The 22,161-nt window shown below is 45.3% G+C and overlaps 1 protein-coding gene across 2 annotated transcripts; it reads right to left on the bottom strand.

Annotated features, from left to right (window-relative positions):
• Positions 1 to 1,849: 1,849 nt before the first annotated feature.
• On the bottom strand, positions 1,850 to 22,158 carry Trmt6 (tRNA methyltransferase 6 non-catalytic subunit). Of its 2 annotated transcripts, XM_089558433.1 has the most exons (9): positions 21,978 to 22,158; positions 21,535 to 21,686; positions 21,233 to 21,342; positions 18,663 to 18,838; positions 15,375 to 15,545; positions 9,362 to 9,635; positions 7,728 to 7,813; positions 4,280 to 4,469; positions 1,850 to 2,326 (listed from the first exon to the last, which is right to left on the bottom strand). In XM_089558433.1, the coding sequence occupies exons 1-9, from the start codon at positions 22,055 to 22,057 to the stop codon at positions 2,237 to 2,239; spliced, it is 1,329 nt and encodes a 442-aa protein (XP_089414559.1). In that variant the 5' UTR covers positions 22,058 to 22,158; the 3' UTR covers positions 1,850 to 2,236. The 2 variants fall into 2 exon arrangements, 1 of the variants encoding a protein (XP_089414559.1); XR_016285266.1 differs by lacking the exon at positions 7,728 to 7,813.
• Positions 22,159 to 22,161: the final 3 nt, after the last annotated feature.

The raw sequence follows: 22,161 nt of genomic DNA, 5'->3' as shown, positions 1-22,161 counted from the left end.
ACACTGACTTCCAGCAAAGCGCTCAAAAACGCAATCACCATCATACACGTATTACATGGCAGCAACTGTCAAAGGCCGTCACCCTTTGCTAAACCCCTTCTCAAATTTTCATCAGAAACAGTGTACATGTAAAGTACCCTAAATGGCTCACCATACACTCTTCCGAACTATGAGTGACAATTTTGCAATCAATGTTATTTATCCATGGATTTTATGTCTTTTCTGACGAATAACAACACTTGAAACATGATAAAACGAGATGGTACTCTGTGCCTTGGGAGTTTTTTAGTGTAATGTATGACCATTAGAGTGCAAAGCAAAAAAAAAGAAATGGTGCAAAAGTTAAGTAACTAATGTTGCACGTTGCTGGCTCTGTTGTGCATAATAGTGATGTAACACTAGACATAATCAGAGAAGCATTACAGTAATACTCCGTAGGTTACTTGCAGAATCAAGTGAACATTGAGGCGGCTAAATCAAAGATTTTTCGTTTTTGATGCCACAAGCGTCCAAAATACTGTCTACTCTTTTCTGCACGCCCCTGAACAAGTGTACAGCTTGGAACTGTTGCATGGAATACAAGAGTATAGTGTATAGACCTCAATGAAGCAGTGTTACAACAAGCAAGCTACAAGCTTTAAATGAAATGTAAATAGTACCCTAAGACAACAGAAACCCATACTGAAACAGGTAGCTGACTACTAGTGCAGTTGATTTTCACTTCAAAAGGTGCAAAGACCCCCCCTCTGGAAGGGTTAACGAGTTCCACTTGTATTCCATATTTATCCTGCTAATATTTTACATATTTATGCTCGTATTTCAGTTGTCTATCCTGTTCATGTTTCAATTGGCACTCCTGCCATACTTTGACTGAGCTGCGATTCCATATCAATAACTATTTACAGTCATGCCCCATTAATACGACCCCTGTTAATATGGACGACCCGAATTATGGAAAATTTTGAAGGGGGGGGGGGGGGGGGGGTAACTTTTTCAATGCATTTATGCCTTGTTAATATGGAAACTCGCTCTCCGGTCAGTGGACAGGGTGAAAATGCAATGAGCCCATTGGGACCAATGTATTTTTGTCCCGTCAATATGGACAGCGGTGAGAGCAAAATCCCAAGTGCCTCTACCAGATGTTTTGCCCCTAGCATTTTAAGTGCAGAACACCAGCAAAAGGCAGTGCGAAAGTAAAATGCAGTAGTATTGGCCTTCTCCTTTTTTTTTTTTTTTTGGCCAGTGGTTTTGTGCTTTATAGCGGCAAGGTGTACGTCCATGACCTTACCATTTCCCGCAATTCATGGATGGCTGCGTAAAAAACTTTCTCTGAGATGCGTCGAAAATCACATTTCGCAGCTGTCAGCCGAGTGAGTACACAGTTGATGGGATACGAAAAATCGTGGTAGGATATACTTCATCACATCAAGCCGAGCCGCCGTCACGTATCTCACAGACTACTAGGAGATTCAAACGTGCTTCAATCAGCACTGCATGGTTTTAAAGACAAAGGTGATCCAAATAATCCACCTGGAGCTTTCAAGGTTGCCTGAATTCCACTTGACTGCCCACCACTATGCAGAGAAGCAGTCCTTAATCATAAAGTGCTTCTTTTTGTTTTTCTCTGAATAGTTCCTTTTTGTTTACTTTTTTTTCATGATTCGTTATTATGGACGCCTTGCTTTATGGACACTAATGCTCTGGAACCAAAGTGTCCATCTCAACGAGGCACGAGGCTATACAATGTTCACAGTTGTTTCAAGAAGTACGTAGGTGGCGCCACTTACTAGTAGACATTTAAAGGTTCGCTAGTGTGAATGAGGATTGTGTTTCACATGAACAGCATGGCTCAACCGATGATGGTGTGTTTATTGCGAATGAGAAATTTAAATTAGAGACAGCAGACCTGCCTCCTCGAAGTCAACAGTTCAAGTCAACAGTCTTTCCAAAGAGGAAACAATCGTTTGGTCTTAACACATGTGGCGGCATCTTGCTTGTTCAGGCTTGTCAGAGCCTTCACCTCCATACTCCAGGTGACATGCAAAGCATTTTAAGCTTAACTTGTACATGGATAAAGATGACGTTCTTGAAGTGGATGTCTCTTAGTTCAAGTGACACATCAGCACTCAGCATCAGACTCGGCCACCGTCTCGCACGAAGTCCTTGTAACACCGAGTTGGTGCCTAAGAGAATGAGGGCTAGTCACGCCATGGCATGCAGCGGCCATTCACCATTGTCACGCCACATCTGCAACCTTGATTCCCGTGAGCACGTAACCACCGCCGCCACTCATGTTGATGGACGGGTGGGTCCGGTCTGGTAGTACCTGCAGCAGGTTTGCAAGGACCAGTTACCTCTGTGGAAGTAATGGAGATGTGCCAACAAACTGCCGCAGTTTTTAAAAGAAAACGTTAGGCAGTGCATAACTGTCGTAGACAACTACGGCACTGACTTATCTTCATAATGGTTCAGTTTGGTTTATTGGGGTTTAATGTCCCAAAGTGACTCAGGCTATGAGGGACGCCGTAGTGGAGGGCTCTGGAAATTTCGACCACCTGGGGTTCTGTAACGTGCACTGAAATCGCACAGCACACGGGCCTCTAGCATTTCGCCTCCATCGAAATTCAACCGTCACAGCCAGGATCGAACCCGCGCCCTTCGGGTCAGCAGTCGAGCGCCATAACCACTGAGCCGCCGGGCCGGCTTTCTCTTCATAATGGTTGTAAGTGAAGCACGTTGCTGTCAGAGCCATAGCGCTCGATATGCAAGCCTGCAAGCAGATGGGGGCCAAGTGTGCCAAAGCATCGCAGAACTTTGTACGTTGCCAGATTTTACCTTTCAAGTGAATTCAGATGACTATTAATCACATAGACCCATCATCTTATCATTCTTACTGATGTCCACAAATAAAATACCATAGTATCATAAAAAAAAAAAGTTTAAAGAGAATCTGTTTCCTGTTCCGCTTACAATAACAAAATCAGATTTTTCATGATATAACAGAAAGCTAGGGCCCTTATGCATAACACACTGACAAACATCGTCGTCTCATAGAAACCTAACGCAAACACACAGAACAACTCGTACAAAGTCATACGCATAACTCCTACAAAACTCATGTAAAACCACATATTACTTGCGAAATAACCGAGACAAAAGTACTAATCAATGGATGAACTGTAAGCTAAAGTTCCCAGCCACACAGGACCAGACTGTCTGAAATTTTCAGCACAAGCTATGCAGCATAGTAGCCTAATAAAAAGTCTAATGCAGTAAAACCTCGTTGACACAATTTTTAAGCAATGCAAAAAAAATGTATTATCCGCGAAAGCGTACGATCCAAACTGGCCAATTTTGAAAAATATGACTGTTAAATGAGGTACAAAGGCATTTATTGTCATTTTCACTTTGTAAAATCTAGGTTAGCATTCCTTGGCTAAAGGTCTGAACAGGTCTGAACAATGCTCACCGAATTCAGTCTCCATTTCTGCTGCCCTTAAAGCGGGGAAGGAATTTCACAACACATCGAGTCCCTTTACAGCAATAACAAAATTAGCGGAGTCTCTTCCTTGTCAACGGATGCTCTGCCCCTTACATCGATGCACTGCGCAGCAGTCACCACGGCGGCGGTTTAGCGGTCTATCGCGTTCTCGTACTGCGTTCAACATATTCAGCTTGCTCGAACATAAACACGTCCTTGTAGCTCTTAGATGCTTTGCCCTCTTGCTCTAAGCACTCGGAAAAAGCCGCTGCGTTTCTCCTCTTCATGCCATGTCGTCCCACTCATAGGCAAATGCACATTTTTTTTTTTAATGCTTCACCCCTTAGCACCAAGGCACTGCAGAGAAGCCACCAAGGCAGGCGAGGAAAGGAAAGGAAGTTTGCAGTAACTGTCTCCCATCTCAGTGGACACGTTAACCATGCCATAAGGGAAGGGATAAAGGAGGGAGTGAAAGAAGAAAGGGTGAAAGAGATGCACAAGAGCAGATGGTCCCTACACGTATTATACAGCCACAGTTTGTCCAAATATGGAATGTAGTAGCCGGGAAATTGTGTCATGCGGGAACATACCAACAAAGTTTTACTGTACACAAGAAAGGTGCAAGAATTAATTGCACCAGAAATTAACTGCCATAGTTAAAGGAAAGCTCAATGTCATTTCACCATGCCACACTGCAGAATGGCAAAAAGCTCTAGGAAAAGCTCGAGAAGGCTTGCAAAGTTCACGGCGAGGTTGTCGCAAAGAAAACACTACAACAGAACACTCCAGCACGCTCACCTGGTGACAGCGAAGCCAGCTCTCGGACAGCTTGAGGAAGACAGCGTTGTTGGCGTTCTTCAGCTGAGTGTAGCAGTCAACCAGCGGCTCCTGGTAGGTGCAGAAGATGGCGAACGGCCGGGAGGGCGCTAAGAACTCGAGCAGTGAGAGGACGATGGCCGTCGGGTGGTGCTTGCTCGCAACCAGGAGCCTGCAAATGTGCAAGACGTTTCAAGACGTTTTGCTTATGTCAGCACTGCTGCAGTGCAGGTAGTCCCAGGTACATAGCAACATCAAACAAGAAGCCCATGAAAAACATGTGAGTACATCGAATGCATCACACCTTTATATGTCATAGTCACCATCATCATCATCTGTACTATAACCATCACCTGTGTCGTCACCAGCAAAGTGAACTTCTACCAAGGATCTCACAGGATATGTCTTGTGTCAACCACACACATCCCAGCACATTTATACAGCTCAATACTCCCTTATTGAATGCTTACTGAATGCCTGTCTGTTAGTTTCGTTCAGTCTTTATCACTACTGCTCCTCAATGCCTGGCATTTTCTATTATATAATTACTATGTTTACTGTATACACGCTCATTTTGAAACAGTTTCAATCGCAGCTGTGTTTTATTGTACACTTCAGAAATCCGTTGCCAAAAAAAAATGGGGTAAGAAACGTCGTCAAGCTGCTCGTGAAGCAGCTTTTTGTTCTTATTCTTGCATTTATTTCTGTATTGAAACAAATGCAAAATAAATTGAATTGATACCCTGCCACCCTCCACTACATTTCCCTTTTCTTGGTACCCATTCTGCAACTCAAACAAATAAGCAGTTATTTGTACGCCATATTTCCTGCCTACCCAAGCCCAATTTCTTCCCAGTTTCAGCTGGGATATCTTCAACACACTCTCATCAACATCTGCTGCTGGGAATAATAATGCAGTCATACTCTCGTTACTGCAACGAGTACTGAGTATGAAACACTATTCACGCACTTGGATACTTCAGTGCATATGTTCAGAAAGATGCAGACATAGAAGACACGATTAAAATAAAAACACTGGTCCGCTCACAGAATTCAGAAGTGTGAATCAGTCAGGTCAGATAAAGTACCTTCCAAATGGGGTGATTTATGCATGCATCATATGGATTAGATCACTACATTAAGCATAGTACAGCCATTGTTGCCACTTATTGCCCTCGAGCGACTGAAAGTGGGGGGGGGGGGGGGGGGGGGGGGTTACATGCCAAAAAACTACCAAAAATTAAAGACAGTTCGCATCACAGTAAATTTATTTGGTGAAAATGTAGGTGTTGGTCATTTGCTTCTAGGATGAAAACTGCCCGGCAATGGCCATTTTTCGCAGTTGTGTCAGATGCTTTATTATGTGCACATTGTCAGGAATGTCAAAGCATAACTGCTTTAACACGTTCACTGCAACAGCGATTTTTGGGGACCTAATCCCTATGCATTGTGGCCCACCAGAGGGCCCCCCCTGAGATTTTCCTGGGTGCGGCGTGATCGACCAGTGAGCCTCCACCGAAGTCAACTTCTTGGAAGTGACAACAGATGGCAATAGCAACCTATCACGTGTGTTTTCAGTAGTCCCTCTGAAAAATCTGAGCTGTCCCACAGCTTCATAGCACCCCTCAGTATTTGTGCCACATACCACGAATACACAACATGACCCACTCGTGACCCACAACGCAGCGAACATGATAAAATGGCAAAGGCAGCCTTGGCCTTTTTCAGGTGCAACACGGTAGCAATGGAGCCTCCTTACTAGTCTCATCGTCTCACGTGAAAAGGTTCCACTGCACAAAGTGCTAACAGCACATGACGATCGTGCAGTTTCGGTATGCAGGAAATACAGACGAACCACAGAGGCGGAAGCATGCACAAGCTCAGGAACAGCAAGACACTTTCTGGTGGGAAAATGAAATGACGGGTGACACGGCAGTCAGCATCTGAAACTGTGCTAAACTTCACCAAACAGGCTGGCAGATACATGGCCAGGCTGTCACTGCTGAGCTCTGGAGTGAAATTCAAAAAAGGAAACAGAAACTATGCATCCACACACTTTTTTGTTGATGAGGCCCTCCAAACGTCATCACACCTGCCACTGCACGCATGTCAGGGACGCACAGGCAACACTGAACCATGCAACTCAGGCTCAAGGAAAGCTAGCAATTGGACGATCTCTAATTGCTATGCTGGTCATACCTCGACACGACCTCCCATCTAGAACTCATCTGAATTAACCAGTGGGCCTACCAGCATCCGAATTAACGAGTGTCTGGCACCACAGATTTTCATGGGCGCTGGCGCGCGCGTGGCCACTACAACTTCAGGCCAAGCGGCGTGTGCTGCAACTCATCGACAGGTTACACCGTGCACCGAACGGCGGACCGCTACTTCAGCGCTTGCGCAAATACCTATGTTCGCGCATGGGAACACCACGCCCCTATATGGCCTCTGTTCGCCCTGGCCTGCTGCATCGGAGGTGCAGCGAGACATCGTCGGCAACGCGGGAAAGCAGCAGCTCTGTGCAGTGCAGCAGCTAGAGTTGGAGCATATACAGGAACTCTACAGCAGCTGGCCGGAGGCGCCATCTACTAGGAACTCCGAGACCACCTGCCCGTGTACACCGACGGCTCAGTGGCGAGCCGTCGGTGTACACGGTGTATTATTTAGTCCCACGTCGCTCACTTTCTGACATAGCATTTCAACGCCTTCGTGGCCATTACAATATACCAGATGTTTCAGGGAAGCTGATGCGGAATTTTTAATACAGATTTTGGGTAAAGGCGAGCCGATAATTTGGCCTGCAGTCCAAATTATCTGTATTTCTGAACTGACTTATGTGATGGCCTACTGGTTGGGACATCTGCCTTGCATACGGGAGGTGTGGGGCTTTATCTCCAGAGCCGCTACGCACCCACAGGCGATAAAAAGGGTACAAGCTTTCCCCTGGCCTAGTGTCTGGCTCCTTCAGAGATGGAATACTTGGGAAATGGGTACTCTGACACCACCTTGCGTAAAGAAAAGTACCTTGCGCCATGGCGTTCTTTCTGCCAAAGCTGTCCTTGTGCCATAAAAATCCATTATCATCATCATGTATTTCCGAAATAATGAGGATCGAATTAAAAAAGTTTTACTGTAGTATCAATATATGACACCGTTCCACCACAGCAGATGCTTTTTGTGTTGTCACATTTTGCACCTGACAGATATCACACGCTACGCCCAAGAGGCAGGCTTGACTGGTGACAAAACAACAAGGAATGCTAAAATTAATTATGTACTGACAAGACCGACACAATACTCTACCCAGTAACTTCACCTCTTCCACGTAGCTTAATTCCATAAAGTCCTTTGAACACTGCTGTGCTGCGAGCAAACCGAGGCATTGCTGACAGCAGTGACAAGCATGGGCACAAAAACACAGTCTCACCCATCCAGCGACTTGGTCTTGAGCAGATCCAATGCCCTCTGCTGCTCCTGGAGCCTCCTCTGTTTCCTTGCAGCGCGTTCTGCATCCTAGATGAATGCGGTAGACAAACAGTTTAATATGAGGCCTGCCTATTCAACCCCTGCGGGAGGGTTCGCAATACAGGCAGACACTGCTACTCAAGCTGCAGCACAAATGGCTCATAAATGTGCGTTAAGTGGAAACGGCTCACTCGGCGGAAGACATTGGCATGCAACGAGGCAGCAATTGCGAATAACATCCTCCCAAGCCCAGCTCTGTCAAATGTTTGCAACTGGGGGAAAATAAAAATAAGGAATAGCTGCTAACATGGTTCAGGGTTCAAACCAGTGGTTGCTACCAGATCAAGGCAGTCGCACTGCAAATCAAGCAAACCATGGTGATAAGAAGGTGGCCAGATGATGCTGAACTGACTGAAAACTCGAAGCAGCAATAATTTGAACTCTGAAACGTGGCAAGCTAACACAATGCTCATTACAGCCTAGCTGGACAAACACCAGCCACCTCAGTTTACAGAACGACAGCCTTATGCCTCACATGCACTGAATTCTCTGCCCCTACAATTGCAAATATATATATATATATTATTTCTGTACCGCGCATGTGCTTTAAAAGCTGCATTTCGAATACTGTAGTACACTCGAAAAAGGCTGGTCCTCCAGCTGAAACGTCGTGAATGAAATCCTGTTACGTTTTTCAATTTCTGGTTACTTTATCTGATATATATAACTCTTCCAGGGCACTATGAACCAGAAGTTATATACTTATAGAGCAGACTCACACATGCTTAACCCTTTCACTGCCAGGTTTTTTTACTCACATCTGCACACACCTTGCCGTTTTTTTTTTACGTTAGTTTCCTGGAAATTTTTTGCTAATAACGCACTAAAATGCTCTGCAGGACATGTAGACATGTTTATTCAGGATAATCTTATAGATATTAGTTGTAATGAATCAAATCTTCCAGCACCAATCTGGCCTGTCGGGTTTCCTCTTCTTACGCGGATTTTTCGGTCGCAGGGGGACTTCATCGCTGTCATCACTCGACAAGGCACTTAGGTGGGCTCCTTCCTCGTTCTCATTATCATTGGACTCCGAATTCACAAGCAGTTCTGAATTTCTTCGTCTGTCAAAGCGCGGACGAGTGTGGCACATAGCCTCATGGCTGCTGTGCGCAGACCAAAACGAAGTGACTCGGATGTGGAAACATGGGCGCCATCTGTTGTTTAAAATTTACCCTACAAAATCTATGAATTTACGGAGTCTCTCCATAGATGGCAGAACATGTTTCCATAGTTTTCTTTTACACGAGTATTATTGGGAGCGGCAGGGGGTGAGTTAAAAAGCCAAAACGAGTTAACTCGGGAGAGGCAGGGGGTGTGCATATGTGGTAGCCCGAGTTATCTCGGGAGTGGCAGATTAAGGGTTAAAAACATAACAAGGGTGTAGTGACGTTTAGACTGGGGACCAGTCTTCTTAAAAGACTTGTTCCCATCTGAAACATAAGTAAACCCTTATGTTTTTAAGCATGTGTCAGTATACTTTATATATGTAAAAAGGCAACCCGGTAGCTCCACAAAGATCGCCCCTTCACTAACCTTCAAATCCTTTGCCACAGTTGGAGCATCGCCCGACCCCGAGTGCTTTGCTATCACTGCGTCACCGTTGTCTGAAACTGAATGCCCCTCCTCTGACGCATCTGCCATCTCAACCTCAGAAGTTCGATTTTCACACTGCGGTGGTTCCCGTTCCGAGGCTAAGCTGTCAGGGTCGCTGAGCAGTGAGGTGGCCCTGGTGTAAGGCAGCTCCAGCAAGGTCGACCGAAGGAAGTCCTCCTCCAGGTTGAGCGCATGCACAGCCTGCCTGTACGAGCTGCAGAGCAGGAACCGAGGCAAGTTTTTAGACGCAAGCAAAATCTGCGATGTGCAGCTCAGTACAAATCAACGTACAATATCACACACCAGTTCCAAGCAAAATCTACGAAGTGCAGTACGAAGTGCAGCTCAGCACAAATCAACGTACGATATCACTCACCAATTCGGGGCTACTAATACAGTCGAACCTCATTATAACAAAACTGTTTATAACGAAATAATGGATATCAAATCAAATCAAATCAGTTTATTTTGCCACCTAGAAATTTCCAGATGGAGGGGAGCTGCAAGAAAAAGCTGCCCATTGACAGCTTGACTGGCCCGCAGCATCCAGTTTGGCACAGCGGCAGCATCCGTTACCAGCACACAGACATGTAAAAAGAAAGATAACTCGTGTACAGTACAGCATTACAATACAATAATGTCAGTCATCATTGGTAACATCAAGTGAGAACAATCATATTTAAATAATATTGCAACCAGAGCAAAAGATGAAAAAAAGGAAAGAAATGCAGACATATACGCTCACCAGGAAAACATTCAAGTATCACAAATGAAATAAAAAAAAAATTGCATGTAGTCATGGATATGTCACAGCACTCATGGAGTTCACAGGTAGGTAGCAATGCTCAAAATATTAGTTATGCTACAATGTGTTCGTGCAGAGCACGAAGCTCCTTATACGTGCATGAGAATAAATCAAAGTCATTCAATTCATACTCGTTTAGTAAAGGCGGAAGCAAAGGAATGATGATTTCCCTTGACAGATTGGTCAACACATGCAACAAAGCTTCAACTTGAAGCTTCAAGCCAGCCCCTTCAAACTCATTATATCGAGGTTCAACTGTAATTTACCGCCATCATGAATCCATCCAGTTTTTTTTTTGTCGCTAAAGCATAAATTTTATGAACACTGTGCAATGAATGCAGCCCATAAATTTTAGTGAATGTTTGGGGAGAGGAACTGCACCTAATATGTGAGTAAATACGGCATATATTAGCAAAAATTTTGTAAACACTGTGCAATGAATGCAGCCCATAAATTTTAGTGAATGTTTGGGGAGAGGAACTGCACCTAATATGTGAGTAAATACGGCATATATTAGCAAAAATTTTGTAAACACTGTGCAATGCATGCAGCCCCTAAATTTTTGCAAATTTTTGGGGACAGGAACTGCACCTAATATGCGAGTAAATACGGCATATACCGTATTTACTCGCATAATAGGCGCACTTTTTTTCCAGAAAATCCGGCTCAAAGTTCGGGGTGCGCCTATTACGCGGGGTAAAATTTCAGGAAATTTTTCGACTTGCGAAATTGAAAATACCGCATAAACGCATTTGTGTACGGGCCGCACCCCGTTTTCCCGAAGAAAATATTAAAAAAAAACATCCGTGTAAGGGCCGCACCGAAACTTTCCACGACCCACGCGGGAATAGCCTTCGAAATGCACGCGCCGAGGCCTCCGCGATCAGCTCCGGCTGCGCGCAACGGAGGCCACACACGCGCACAGGAGCTTCTAGACGCCGCCACGGAGGGCGCCCGAGGCCAAGCTCATCATCATCATCAACGTTTTCCTCCGCCGTGAGCTTTCGCTATACATATCGCCATCAGCATCACCAGCTCCAGTTTTTTTGTTGCTGTCAAGTGCCTGGATCTGCGGTAGCGCGTTAGTTCATCGTGGTTTGTGGCTTTGCCGCCGAGCGTTGCTGTTTTAGCTCGACGGGCAAGCACTTTAATAGCTACACGGCTGGGAGTTTGCTCTCGAACACGGCAAGCGTGCGGCAGGCCGGAAATTTGAGGTGGCCGAGAAGTACGGCAGTTGCGACTGCGGCGTCCCTAAATTTTCGTACGCGACTCCAAGCGCCGAGGTTTTCGCGGGCCTAAGTCGGGAACATTTCCGGCTGGAGATGAAGCTTTCCAAACAGACGTTTAACCCCTTAACCGTTTTGGACGAGCTGCGCTCGTCCCTGCCAAGCTGTCCCCAAACTGTTTTGGACGACTGTAGCTCGTCCTCGCTGAACAGGTTCTTCCCTTCAGCGTTTCGGACAATCAGCGCTCGCGTGTGGCTTAGATGGCATTTTGGTCGACAGATGGCAGCACTGACCTGTTTATTTCGTTTTCTTCTACCGCATAAACGTGTTTTTTCGTATGACAACCTGGGTTTTTAAAATGGCACCCGGCGGAGGCGACGCGTGTATTCCTGGCCTGTCTTCGCGGAAAAGACGCTTTTCTTCGTCGTCATCTTCTTCAGACGATGGTGACTTAGACACCGAAGTGTACATTGTTTCAGGGAGCGAGGACCACAGTGATGACGTTATGCTGAGCAGTTTTTCCGATGAAGAAGAGGACAGCTCAGAAGCGAACTTTGCGGGCGCCCGTCAGTAGATGAAGATGAACGCCAGTAGCATCCCAACGCGACCCCCTCAGTTTCCTTTTCTGGCAGTTCCTGGTAAGACGTTCACTGTAAGCTAGCCTGATGATGGTCATTCTTTAATTTTTATCGCTCATTACTAGCCGGAAGTTGGTTTTCTGTATTGTGAGGGATAATAAACTTCAATATGTTAATTTGATTTTGTGTTTGCTCCAAATATTTTTCGAAGATGGAATGCATACTTTTTATTGCAATAAAAATCGAAATCAGGAATAAAAAAAATAAGCAGTTTTGTTAAGAAATTCGTTGATATAAAAAAACGGTGAAGGGGTTAAAGCAAGCATCCCTGAAAACTGTGTGCGGCTGTTCTACGCGATATCGTTGTACGTGCTGCGGGTCCGCAGCAGCTGCGACGGCAGCAGCACTAGTGAGGACTAATAGTCAGTTCAGCAAAAACTTTGTAAAAATAAAGATTGGGAGGCGGGGGGCGGTGAGACGTCGGCTTGCAATCGTGTAAATACACTTATCACAGTGCCAAGTTCGAGGTGCGCCTATTATGCGCGGAAATAAAAAAAATCTGATTTTTCACGCCCTAACTAGGGGTGCGCCTATTATGCGAGTAAATACGGTATTAGCACAAATTTTATAAACACTGTGTAATGAATGCAGCCCTTAAATTTTAGCAAATTTCTGGGGAACTGCACTTAATGTGCGAGTAAATACGGCACATATTAGTACAAACTTTATAAACACTGTGCAATGAATGCAGCCTCTAAATTTTAGTAAACATCCGGGAGGAGGAACTGCACCTAATATGCGAGTAAATATGGCATATTAATGTCTGTGTGCTTAACAGAATGCCGGATCAGCGGCTGTGAACTTCAATTTATTTAGCCTGGTTCCGTAATTAAGCCACGCTGGTCACAAAGGCGTTTCACTGACTCTCCGTCCAGCAAAAAATAAGGGCGAAAAAAAAAAGAATGAAATAATGAAATATGAAGGAGAGAAAATGTTCGAAGAGAACCAAAAATATCGCACAGACTTTCTTTGTGTTTTCTTCCATTAGTCCAAATCTGACACAACAGTTTACCACTGCACCTTCATGAAAAATCAATAAACACCCTATTTATTGCCTGCAAAGTAAACGTGTTGTCTGTAAAGTAATTTTTGTGCAAATCTACAAGCCTAGATAAGTTTTCCGATTAAATTCAAGTGACAACCCTCACCCTGTTGTTTCCTTAATCCCAGCCCTTATGCAATTTCCCCAAAGTGGGATCTTTCGAGGAACTTAAGGTGAAGAATTGAAAGGTGTGAGTTGAATATCGAGTGCAACGTTCAACACAGAAAATTTTAACACAGCAACCACAAGACACAAACATTTGAGTACAGCTGGCAAGCGTAGTAATGAAGAAAACTTTAGAGTGAAATGTTGCAACACATGAGTTCCTTGTCTTTATCACTGTATTTGTTTCTTTGCCAAGTGTCAACTTACGCCAGCAAAATGCTGTTCAACGAGCTCAACTTCCCTGTCTTTGAGCCAAGTGGAAGGCACGCTTGCACATACACCTGTTGTGACCGTCAATGTATTGTTTTACAGAGAAGTACATTGTTCCGTATAAAGCGCAATAAATACAGCACAACCCCGCTGATATGTTCCCGATTCATGCACTCAAAATCACAAGCAAATAAAATGTCCCCATGGAGTTATATTTTTCTTCCACTTAATATTTTCCCGCATGACACAACTTCCTGGCTGCCAAGCTAAAAATTTCTACAAATTCTGGTCATATACTACTTTAAGTGACTAACCACATATGTGCAAACATACGAGTGGGCCGAACCTCGGAACACGTGACATAAAAAACAAACGTAGAGGCAGTCACCCTTTGGCGGCTTCTCTTCAGTATTGATATCAGAAGGGGTGAGGCATTAAAAAAAAAATTACCCAACATTTCACTTTGTGTTAATGGCAATTTCAGCGACAGCTGAGGTACCCCGCTACAAAATGTCGACGCCAGTCCTAGTGCTCAGTAAATCAGGGCAGAGTGCCTTCCACTGAGGTCACTGGAGTAGCCAGAGATAGTAGTAACCAAACAGGGTATGGGGTGAAGGGGAGGCATCACGCATGGCCACATAAGGTCACTTATCCATCCATGCATAGGCAGGCATATAAAGCCTGTATATAAAGCCTGTATATAAAGCCTATATAAAGCCTGTCCAACGCAACAGATGCAGCGAAGGAGACGGGGGAACTCATGACATCACGAGTGACGTCACTCCATCTGGACCAATCAGTGAGTGGCATTCTGCTCAGTCAGTGTGCCGTGTTCTCATGACATTATGCACGACGTCACTCCATTCTGACCAGTTAGCATGGCGCTTTGTCATAGCTTCATACGTGATGTCACCTGCCATGTTAAAACATCAACGATGTTGTATAAATGGGGCAAAAAAGGAATGGTAGGCTAACATATGAGCAGGTCATCCTCACGAGGATGTGACATGAAGCGGAGAAACACAGCAGCTTTTTCACAGTGTCTAAGGTCAAGGGGGCAAAGCATCTGTGAACTACAACAACGTGCATGCATACGAGCGGGCTGGGTCTGGGGAAGGCAAAGAGCAAGAACACTGTGATGGACAGTCACCGCAGTGGCTTTCCTGCACTGCACTGGTGTAAGTGGGTAATGCATCCAAATGCAATGCGAAAGAGATCTCGCATACTTTCACCACTGCCACTGAGACCAAATGTGTTATGAAGATTCTTCCACGCTAAGGGCAATGCAAATGTGGACTGGACTCAATTATACGAGCATTACAAAAGGAACTGTTCAGACCTTGCACCAAGAAATGCTAATCTATGTTTTTATGAAGTGTCCATGCATGCCTTTGTACTTCATTCAGCAGGTGCACTTTTCAATCGTGCGTTTTCCCAGGTAAGTTTTCTTCTGGCATTTTTTTTTTAAACCTATCAACGAAGCTTTACTGTAGTGTAGCATATAGTATATTAATATATAATGCAAAACACCGTGTTTTTATAGTAGTGTGCTTCAACAATTGCCCTTGTTAAATGGCTTGGGAAATTCACACACACACAAATAAACAGGCCCTAGAGGCATTCCACAATGCTTGGGAGTCCCTGTATAGCTGTGTGAACCAACAGGCAATGGCTCTAGTGCTAGCAGGTAAGGTAGGTAAAGCCCAAGAAGAGACATGTTACAGCAAGCCAGTCACCTGTTGTAACACTCCACAGCAACAGCCATGAAAGGAGATCATGTGACTAAAAGGCTCTATCTTTTGCAACGGCGAACAAGAAATGCCATTAAAACGCCCGGTGGAGAGCCACACTCATGGACGACACGTACCTGTCTGGTCCTTGTCCAGCGTAGACCTGCACCACGTTACCATGCTGGCCTAGCCTCTCCAGCACGGCAGCAGTCAGCAGGCCCACCCACGAGTCGAACACTATGTACCGGCCGCCCGACCGCACATTGCAACAGGTCAGCATTTGAGCCAGAGAGTCGATGCGCATGTTCCTGCAGGCAGAGACCACGTACCAATAGGATGTCATGCTTGTCAGGCTGACACAAAACATCACACATACCTCAAATACAAACGCAGTCCTCACAGAAAACATTTTTGCATGAGTTTTCTAAGCAAGGGCACTTTTCGATGGCCTTGGTCATGCGAAAGCAGGGCAAATTATGGCAACTGATCCGATCGTTTGGTAATTCTAACGGGCCCGAACTTTTGTGTTGATTCAGACAAAGATCCAAACTAGTTTATTGCTACAAAGCAGCCTGTATGTACAGGCATAAAAAGAGCAGTAAAAAATGACACAGGGTTTGTGATTCCCTGATTTTATATGACAAAGCTCCACTGCGGAACGCAGCTTTTCCACAAAATGTTAAAAGTGGTAGTCAGGCAGCACGGCTTATCAGTGAAATAGCTATTGAGTGTTGCGCTGGTGAGTATCACGGCATGCAACACATCCTTGAAATGCTTGCAAATATTGTGTGTACAGCCATCAACATGCGTTCAACAACTGCGGTAACCTAGTCTGAAGAATGGGCTGCGCCACAATGCTATGCACTGTCATGCTGCTCAGCTGTGCAAAAACAAAGTGAAGAAAAAGCAAGCAGAAAGCATGACACCATGCAGCCAGCCTTCGCAAACCAACCTTCATCAGAGACTTTTTTTTTTTTTCGCTACTTACATTTATCAGGCTTTATATATAAAAACTGGCTTGACATGTGACCATCTAAACTAAACCCTCTCCATGAAAGCTGCTCACAGCAGATTAAGGTAAGAATGTCTCACCCACCACATGTGAGGCAAAGTCTTACTGAATGTGGAATGCAACACAGCCCCTCCCTTATGCCTGCAAAGCCATTCTGAAATTCCTACAGGCAGTTTGTTACGCATCCTTTGCTGCCATGACATTCTGTTAAGTTTCCCTTCTTTCTCCTCTATTTACCAGTGCTGGACGAAGGCGTTATCATCTTCTGTTTGCTACATGGGGCGAGTCACATTGTGAATGCTTGCCAGGCACGACTAGATCATCATGACCTTGCGGGGGGGGGGGGGATCCTACGATGCTCCAGGCTGTTCTTGACAATGTAGACATGTAATCTCAGAAGCTCATCACCACCACCCTACCTACACCCGACTGCAAGGCAAAGGCCTCTCCCATGTCTCTCCAATTAACCCTGTCCTTTGCCAGTTGCGGCCACCGTATCCCCGCATACGTCTTAATCTCATCCGCCCACCTCACTTTCTGCCGTCCCCTGCTACGTTTGCTTTCTCTTGGAATCCACTCCGTTACCCTTAAGGACCAGCGGTTATCTTGCCTTCGCATTACATGCCCTGCCCAAGCCCATTGCTTCCTCTTGATTTCAACTAGGATGTCATAAACCCGCATTTGTTCCCTCACCCACTCTGCCCGCTTCCGATCTTTTAATGTTACCCCTACTACCATTTTCTGGAGTAGCATGCTAGGCTAATAACCCGGCAGAGCTCTCCTTTATTCATTAAAGTTTCTCTCTCTCTTTACTATCATTTTCCTTCCCACTGATCACAGTTCTGTCCTCAACTTACTCTCAAGCCTTTTGCACATGTTGTTACAGCTGCTACTGAGTCACTTTCCATGAATCAAAGGGTGCAAGGTCAGTCAATAAAAAGCTAGCTGCCCAAGTCTTTGTCTGTCTTTCTCCCCGCTTGTCATCACCACCACGCAATGCTGTTCACCTCATCAGCACATGGCAACAGAAAATGCGCAGAAGAAAAAGACATGCATGTTTGCTTTCAATAATGTATAAAGGAATAAACAGTGCTAGCAGACAGAATAACGTGCAAAGAGCACTAGCGGAGGACAAGCTCTGTGCAGTTGAGTCAGTAGCAGGAAGGCATCTGTAATGTAAAAAGAATGTACAGCACCATTTCCCCTAAACCAAGAGCCTCAAACTCATTTCATGCCGCAGGTCGCATTGGCAAGGTTTTGTCTTCCGCAGGTCAGTATCCAAAAAAAGAACAGGAGAAAAAAAAAGAGGGGAAAGGGCAACGAACTCTTCATGCCCTTTGTAATCACTTCAATTCTTCTTGACACCTTAGATGCAATGAAACATAATTTGAAATAGCGCGAAAATATTCAGATTATTATTGCCCGATTCATACAGAAATTCATCTAGACACTGGTGCAAGTAAGACATGGCGAGTAACCATTGTGAGCACAATGTCAAACAGTGAACAGCAATAAAGAGATGCCATGCAGAGAAGTGAAGAGAACACATGCATGGCCCATCCGTTAAAAAGGCTGAAATCTTTGGGGCCAATGAGCCGAACGACAGTGACTTTTGAGTCCTGTATTTGAGACCCCAGTCCTGAACCATCAAAACCAAGCACCCATATTCACAGTAATTAATAAGAAAGTCACGCATTAAACTTTGCATGTAAAAATTGGAGCTTCCTGATCCCACCAGCTGCACAACCCTACTTCAAAACATGGCTGGTCCACATGGACACTTTACAGAAGTTTGCAGGTGGCAATGCCAGCCAGGAACAGCACATAAAACCGTCACCGTATGTCATCATTAGCTTCATAAACGTTGAAATGCATTTCTTGATTTATTTCTCATTGCTTGATTTATTTCCTGGACTGCTATCTCCATGCATTTTTGTTACACCTGTTTCACAGATTTTGTTGCCAGGCGCCAACATGGTTGTCAACCATCTCAGAGCTTGCAACTCAAACGCAGTTTGTTTCTTCGTTTATAGGGTTTAACATCCCAAAACAACTCAGGCTATGAGGGACGTCGTAGTGGAAGACTCCGGATAATTAAAACCACCAGGGGTTCTTCAACATGCACTAACATCGCATAGCACACAAGCCTCTAACATTTCGCCTCCATCGAAATGCGACTGGTGCAGCCGGGATCGAACCCGCATCTTTCGGGTCAGCAGTCGAGCGCCATAACCACTGAGCCACCTTGGTGGCTTGAACACAGTCTATGTAACTACCCAGAGGCATCACAAGTGTCTGCTAGCCTCTGAGTTTTGGCCCTATCCGACCACAGGACATTAATACATGGGCCCTGTGGAAAGCTTCTCGACTGGTATGACCAAAAAGCTGTGCACAGAAATACCACCGAGCTCACCCAATCTTAATTGGGTTCTGCGAGTAGTACATCTCCACCAGGAGTCGTGTTGTGGGCCGCTCGAGGGTGACATGCTGCAGGTACTTCTGCTGTTTCTTCTTGAGGTACTTGCGCTGGGCGTACTCCGTCTTCTCCTTGAACGTTGTGCTGTTCTCCACCAGCGTCTTGATGATGCTCTGCCAGGGGCGGAAATGGGAGCAAAAAACTTGCAGGTCCACGCAGTAGTGCACAGTACTAGTAATCTGCTTGTTTGGTTCACAAAAGCACTACGCATGCACTTACATTTAGTGAACTAGTTAGAGGGTGCTTTGGCCACATGAGGAAGATTCGCTACTTTCACAGGCTGCTGGGAAAGCTGTTACTGGGCAGTTCTATGCATGACATCCCATAATAATTATTGCCTATCACTACACTAACAAACACTGATTACTCATCGTCTACGAAGATAAAACCTGTAACATTTTTTCACAGGAGCTCAAGCTACTGGAAAACAAACCGCTACTGAGGTGGCACAAGAGGGCCCATGTGCGAGGCGAGATGTAAGCCCACTTATGAAAGGCATTTGTGCATGTTGGAGGTTTTTTCCATGAACAGTCATATCATTACGAGTGAATCCATGTTTTTTACTCAACAATAGCCAATCCAAAAAAATTGGGGAGCCCTTGGGCTCTACCTTAAGGGTATGACACGCTAGCATTAATAGGTCCCGCCATCGTATTAAAAACCAGCACTTACGAACACAGACAGAGGACGGGACGAGACAAACTGAGGGAGCTGAATTCAGCGCCTTCAGTTTGTCTCATCTTGTCCTCTGTCTGTGTACAATCCATGGGCGACATGAATGGGAAGAAAACGTTTCAGTCGTTTCGCTTCCACAGATATGTGTGCACTTAAAGGGACTATGAAACAAATTAATTGAGATTACGTAAAGATAGGCAATCCATCACTCGTCACCCCAGCGAAAGAATTTTCGAGCTAGCATGAATAACAACGAAGTTATAGACGATTAAAAATCACGCTCCTCCTCTCCCCCCTCAACTCATACACGCGGAGCACCAAGAAAAAATAAAGAAAACAGCTCTGGGACTGGGCTCCGCCCATGTATACATCATTCACTGACGTTCGGTTTACGACTTCCGGTTGTCGCACTCCCGAGGAGCAGCGTGCGTCGGCAGCGTCTCTCCGGTCTCGGCGCTTTCTTTGCTCCCGAACTCACGGCAGAAAGAGGCGGCAGAGGTAAATTGAAAACATATGCGTGAAGGCAATGCCCTGGCCCGCGCTTGCCCGAGGGGGTCGCGCGGCGCCTCGAGCAGACGATTTGCACCGCTACCGGAAGTGTGCCCGTGACGTCGTAGCTGCCGCGGCTCGAGCGAATGACAGCGTGTAGTGGCCTACCGACGTCATGGGACTAGTGACGTCTGTTTTCCCAGTTTTGGTTTCAAAATCGCTCCCTACGAAGACACCAAACGGCCCGCGAATTTTAAAAAACGCGATTTTTAAAAAGCCATAATAAATTGCCGGCTCAGTTCCGAAGACTCATACTTGGTGTCAGTGCTTCTGAGCATAACTTCTAACATTTACAAGCGGCTTTTAATTCTTTTCATGGTCCCTTTAATAAGGTGACCGCACGTGCCGAGTTGAATGTATGTGTTGCCTGCAATGCACTGCAAAGCCGACTGAGGGTTGTCTGGAGCATCTCCAGAGTACGGCATATGCCAGTGGAACGTTCCCACAGCACTGTGACATGCAACAGCAACAAATATAAATTAAGAGCTTGCAGGCTAAAAAGCTGCACGATTCGTAGCAAGCTCGCTGCGCAGTTCCAATATACGCTGAAACAGCGATGAGGATCGGCTCTATGAAAAGAAAAAAAGCAGTTAAACTAGTGACATGAGAAGTATATGAAGGATGTGAAACAGGCTTGAATGCGTACGGCCTTAATTTGAGTACGCCCACCCGACCGCCTTGCAACAATAACTCAATGTTTGCGGCCGAATCTGGTCCACCAGCCACACCAACAACTTGGAATCCTTTGCAAGAGGTGGCGCTGGCTGTTAAAAGAATAAAAGTACAAACAAATAAGAAAGATGCCACTGGCAGCATGCATCACGAGGTGCACAAGACTCATGCACTGAAATGTGTCTTCCGCTACAACCACTGGTATTCTAGATGGTGGCTGTCTGGCTAAGTGTCCAAGCAGACGCCTACAAGAGAATATTGGTTGGTTGGTTGGTTTATGGGGTTTAATGTCCCAAAGCAACTCAGGCTATGAGAGACGCCGTAGTGGAGGGCTCCGGAAATTTTGACCACCTGGGGTTCTTTAACGTGCACTGATATAACACACCTACTGATCACTGCTAATCGCCACCTGTAAGCCACTAGCTGCTACACGCGATTATGTGACACGCAAGATACTGGATATTGGTGTAACGAAAGCAGTAAGAATAATGGGAGAATATATATTGGTGGGCCCAGGTATAATTCAAATTATCTGTAGTTTACAGAAACCTTATGGCCATTTATGTAGCTGCTACAGCACTTTCAAAGCATTCATAACACAACAAACTTACTTCACCGGATGTCCCATCAGCTTTAAACGTTTCAATCTCTTCTCTGGTCAGTTTCTGAGACTTGCCGTCATCAACAAGGTTTCTGTTGTCTTGACCACTGGTTTGTGCCTCTGCAAGAGAGCACATGTATTTCTGCATTAATTTTAAATGTCCCTTGAGTACACAGTAAGGCTGCTAATCTACAGAAGGTAGGCTGTTCAACGTTGAATCAATGTTTGATTAGAGCTGACGCATGCACTCGTCAATTTTCATGATGGACATGCGAATCAAACAATGTTTCAAAATGCCATATGCGTCATTACCATCACCAGGAAGCTCGCACTCCGAGCACCTCTTCCTGTACTCCTCGGCAGATATCTTGCGAAGATCACGGTTATCAATCTCGAAAACCGACCCGAAGGCCTCGCCGATCGCAGTCTGAATGCCAAATTTCCTTTTGCCGAAGAATACAGGCCTGAAATAACACGAACGAAACAGTTACACAAAACCGAAACTAGGCACACGACACAAAGTAAAATCAAGAAACTTCATGCCAGTGATTGCGGCTTCTAAATACTCAAGATATTGTCGGGTTACTAACAAGAATTCTCATCATCGCACGAAGCGCAATGTGCTTAAAAAAGAATAAAAAGAGCTGAATAAGTTATTCAACCCCGTGCAATCACTACGTTGTCTCCTCGCCGGCACTGCAGCTGTCGAACACAACTTCTCACGTGCAAAGAATGCCCTGACATAAGAAACTCACTTCTTGCTATCCACTTGAACGAGCCGAACGTTGCTTGATCCTCTGACTACAACGTAGCTGCCTTCTTTTATGGTATTCATTCCAGCAGTACGTTACCGCTCCACGACTACTCAAACACAGCAACAGCGCGCTTCCACGAGGTTACAAAAACACAACGGCTGACAACGGCCTGCGACTGGAACGC

Source organism: Amblyomma mixtum, chromosome 8 (genome assembly GCF_055824585.1).
Source record: "Amblyomma mixtum isolate Tamu chromosome 8, ASM5582458v1, whole genome shotgun sequence".
In the NCBI taxonomy this organism is placed as follows: Eukaryota; Metazoa; Arthropoda; class Arachnida; order Ixodida; family Ixodidae; genus Amblyomma; species Amblyomma mixtum.
The sequence above is the reverse complement of the archived record's forward strand: the minus strand, read 5'-3'. Positions and strand labels throughout refer to the sequence as shown.

What these genes read in the sequence shown, in the direction of transcription:
- Trmt6 (XM_089558433.1), bottom strand. Translation starts at nt 22,057, where the DNA reads ATGAATACCATAAAAGAAGGCAGCTACGTTGTAGTCAGAGGATCAAGC. An exon ending in GTTCAAGTGGATAGCAAGAA is followed by an intron (nt 21,687 to 21,977) that starts GTGAGTTTCTTA and finishes GTGTTATTTCAG; the next exon opens with GCCTGTATTCTTCGGCAAAA. An exon ending in GTGCGAGCTTCCTGGTGATG is followed by an intron (nt 21,343 to 21,534) that starts GTAATGACGCAT and finishes GCTCTCTTGCAG; the next exon opens with AGGCACAAACCAGTGGTCAA.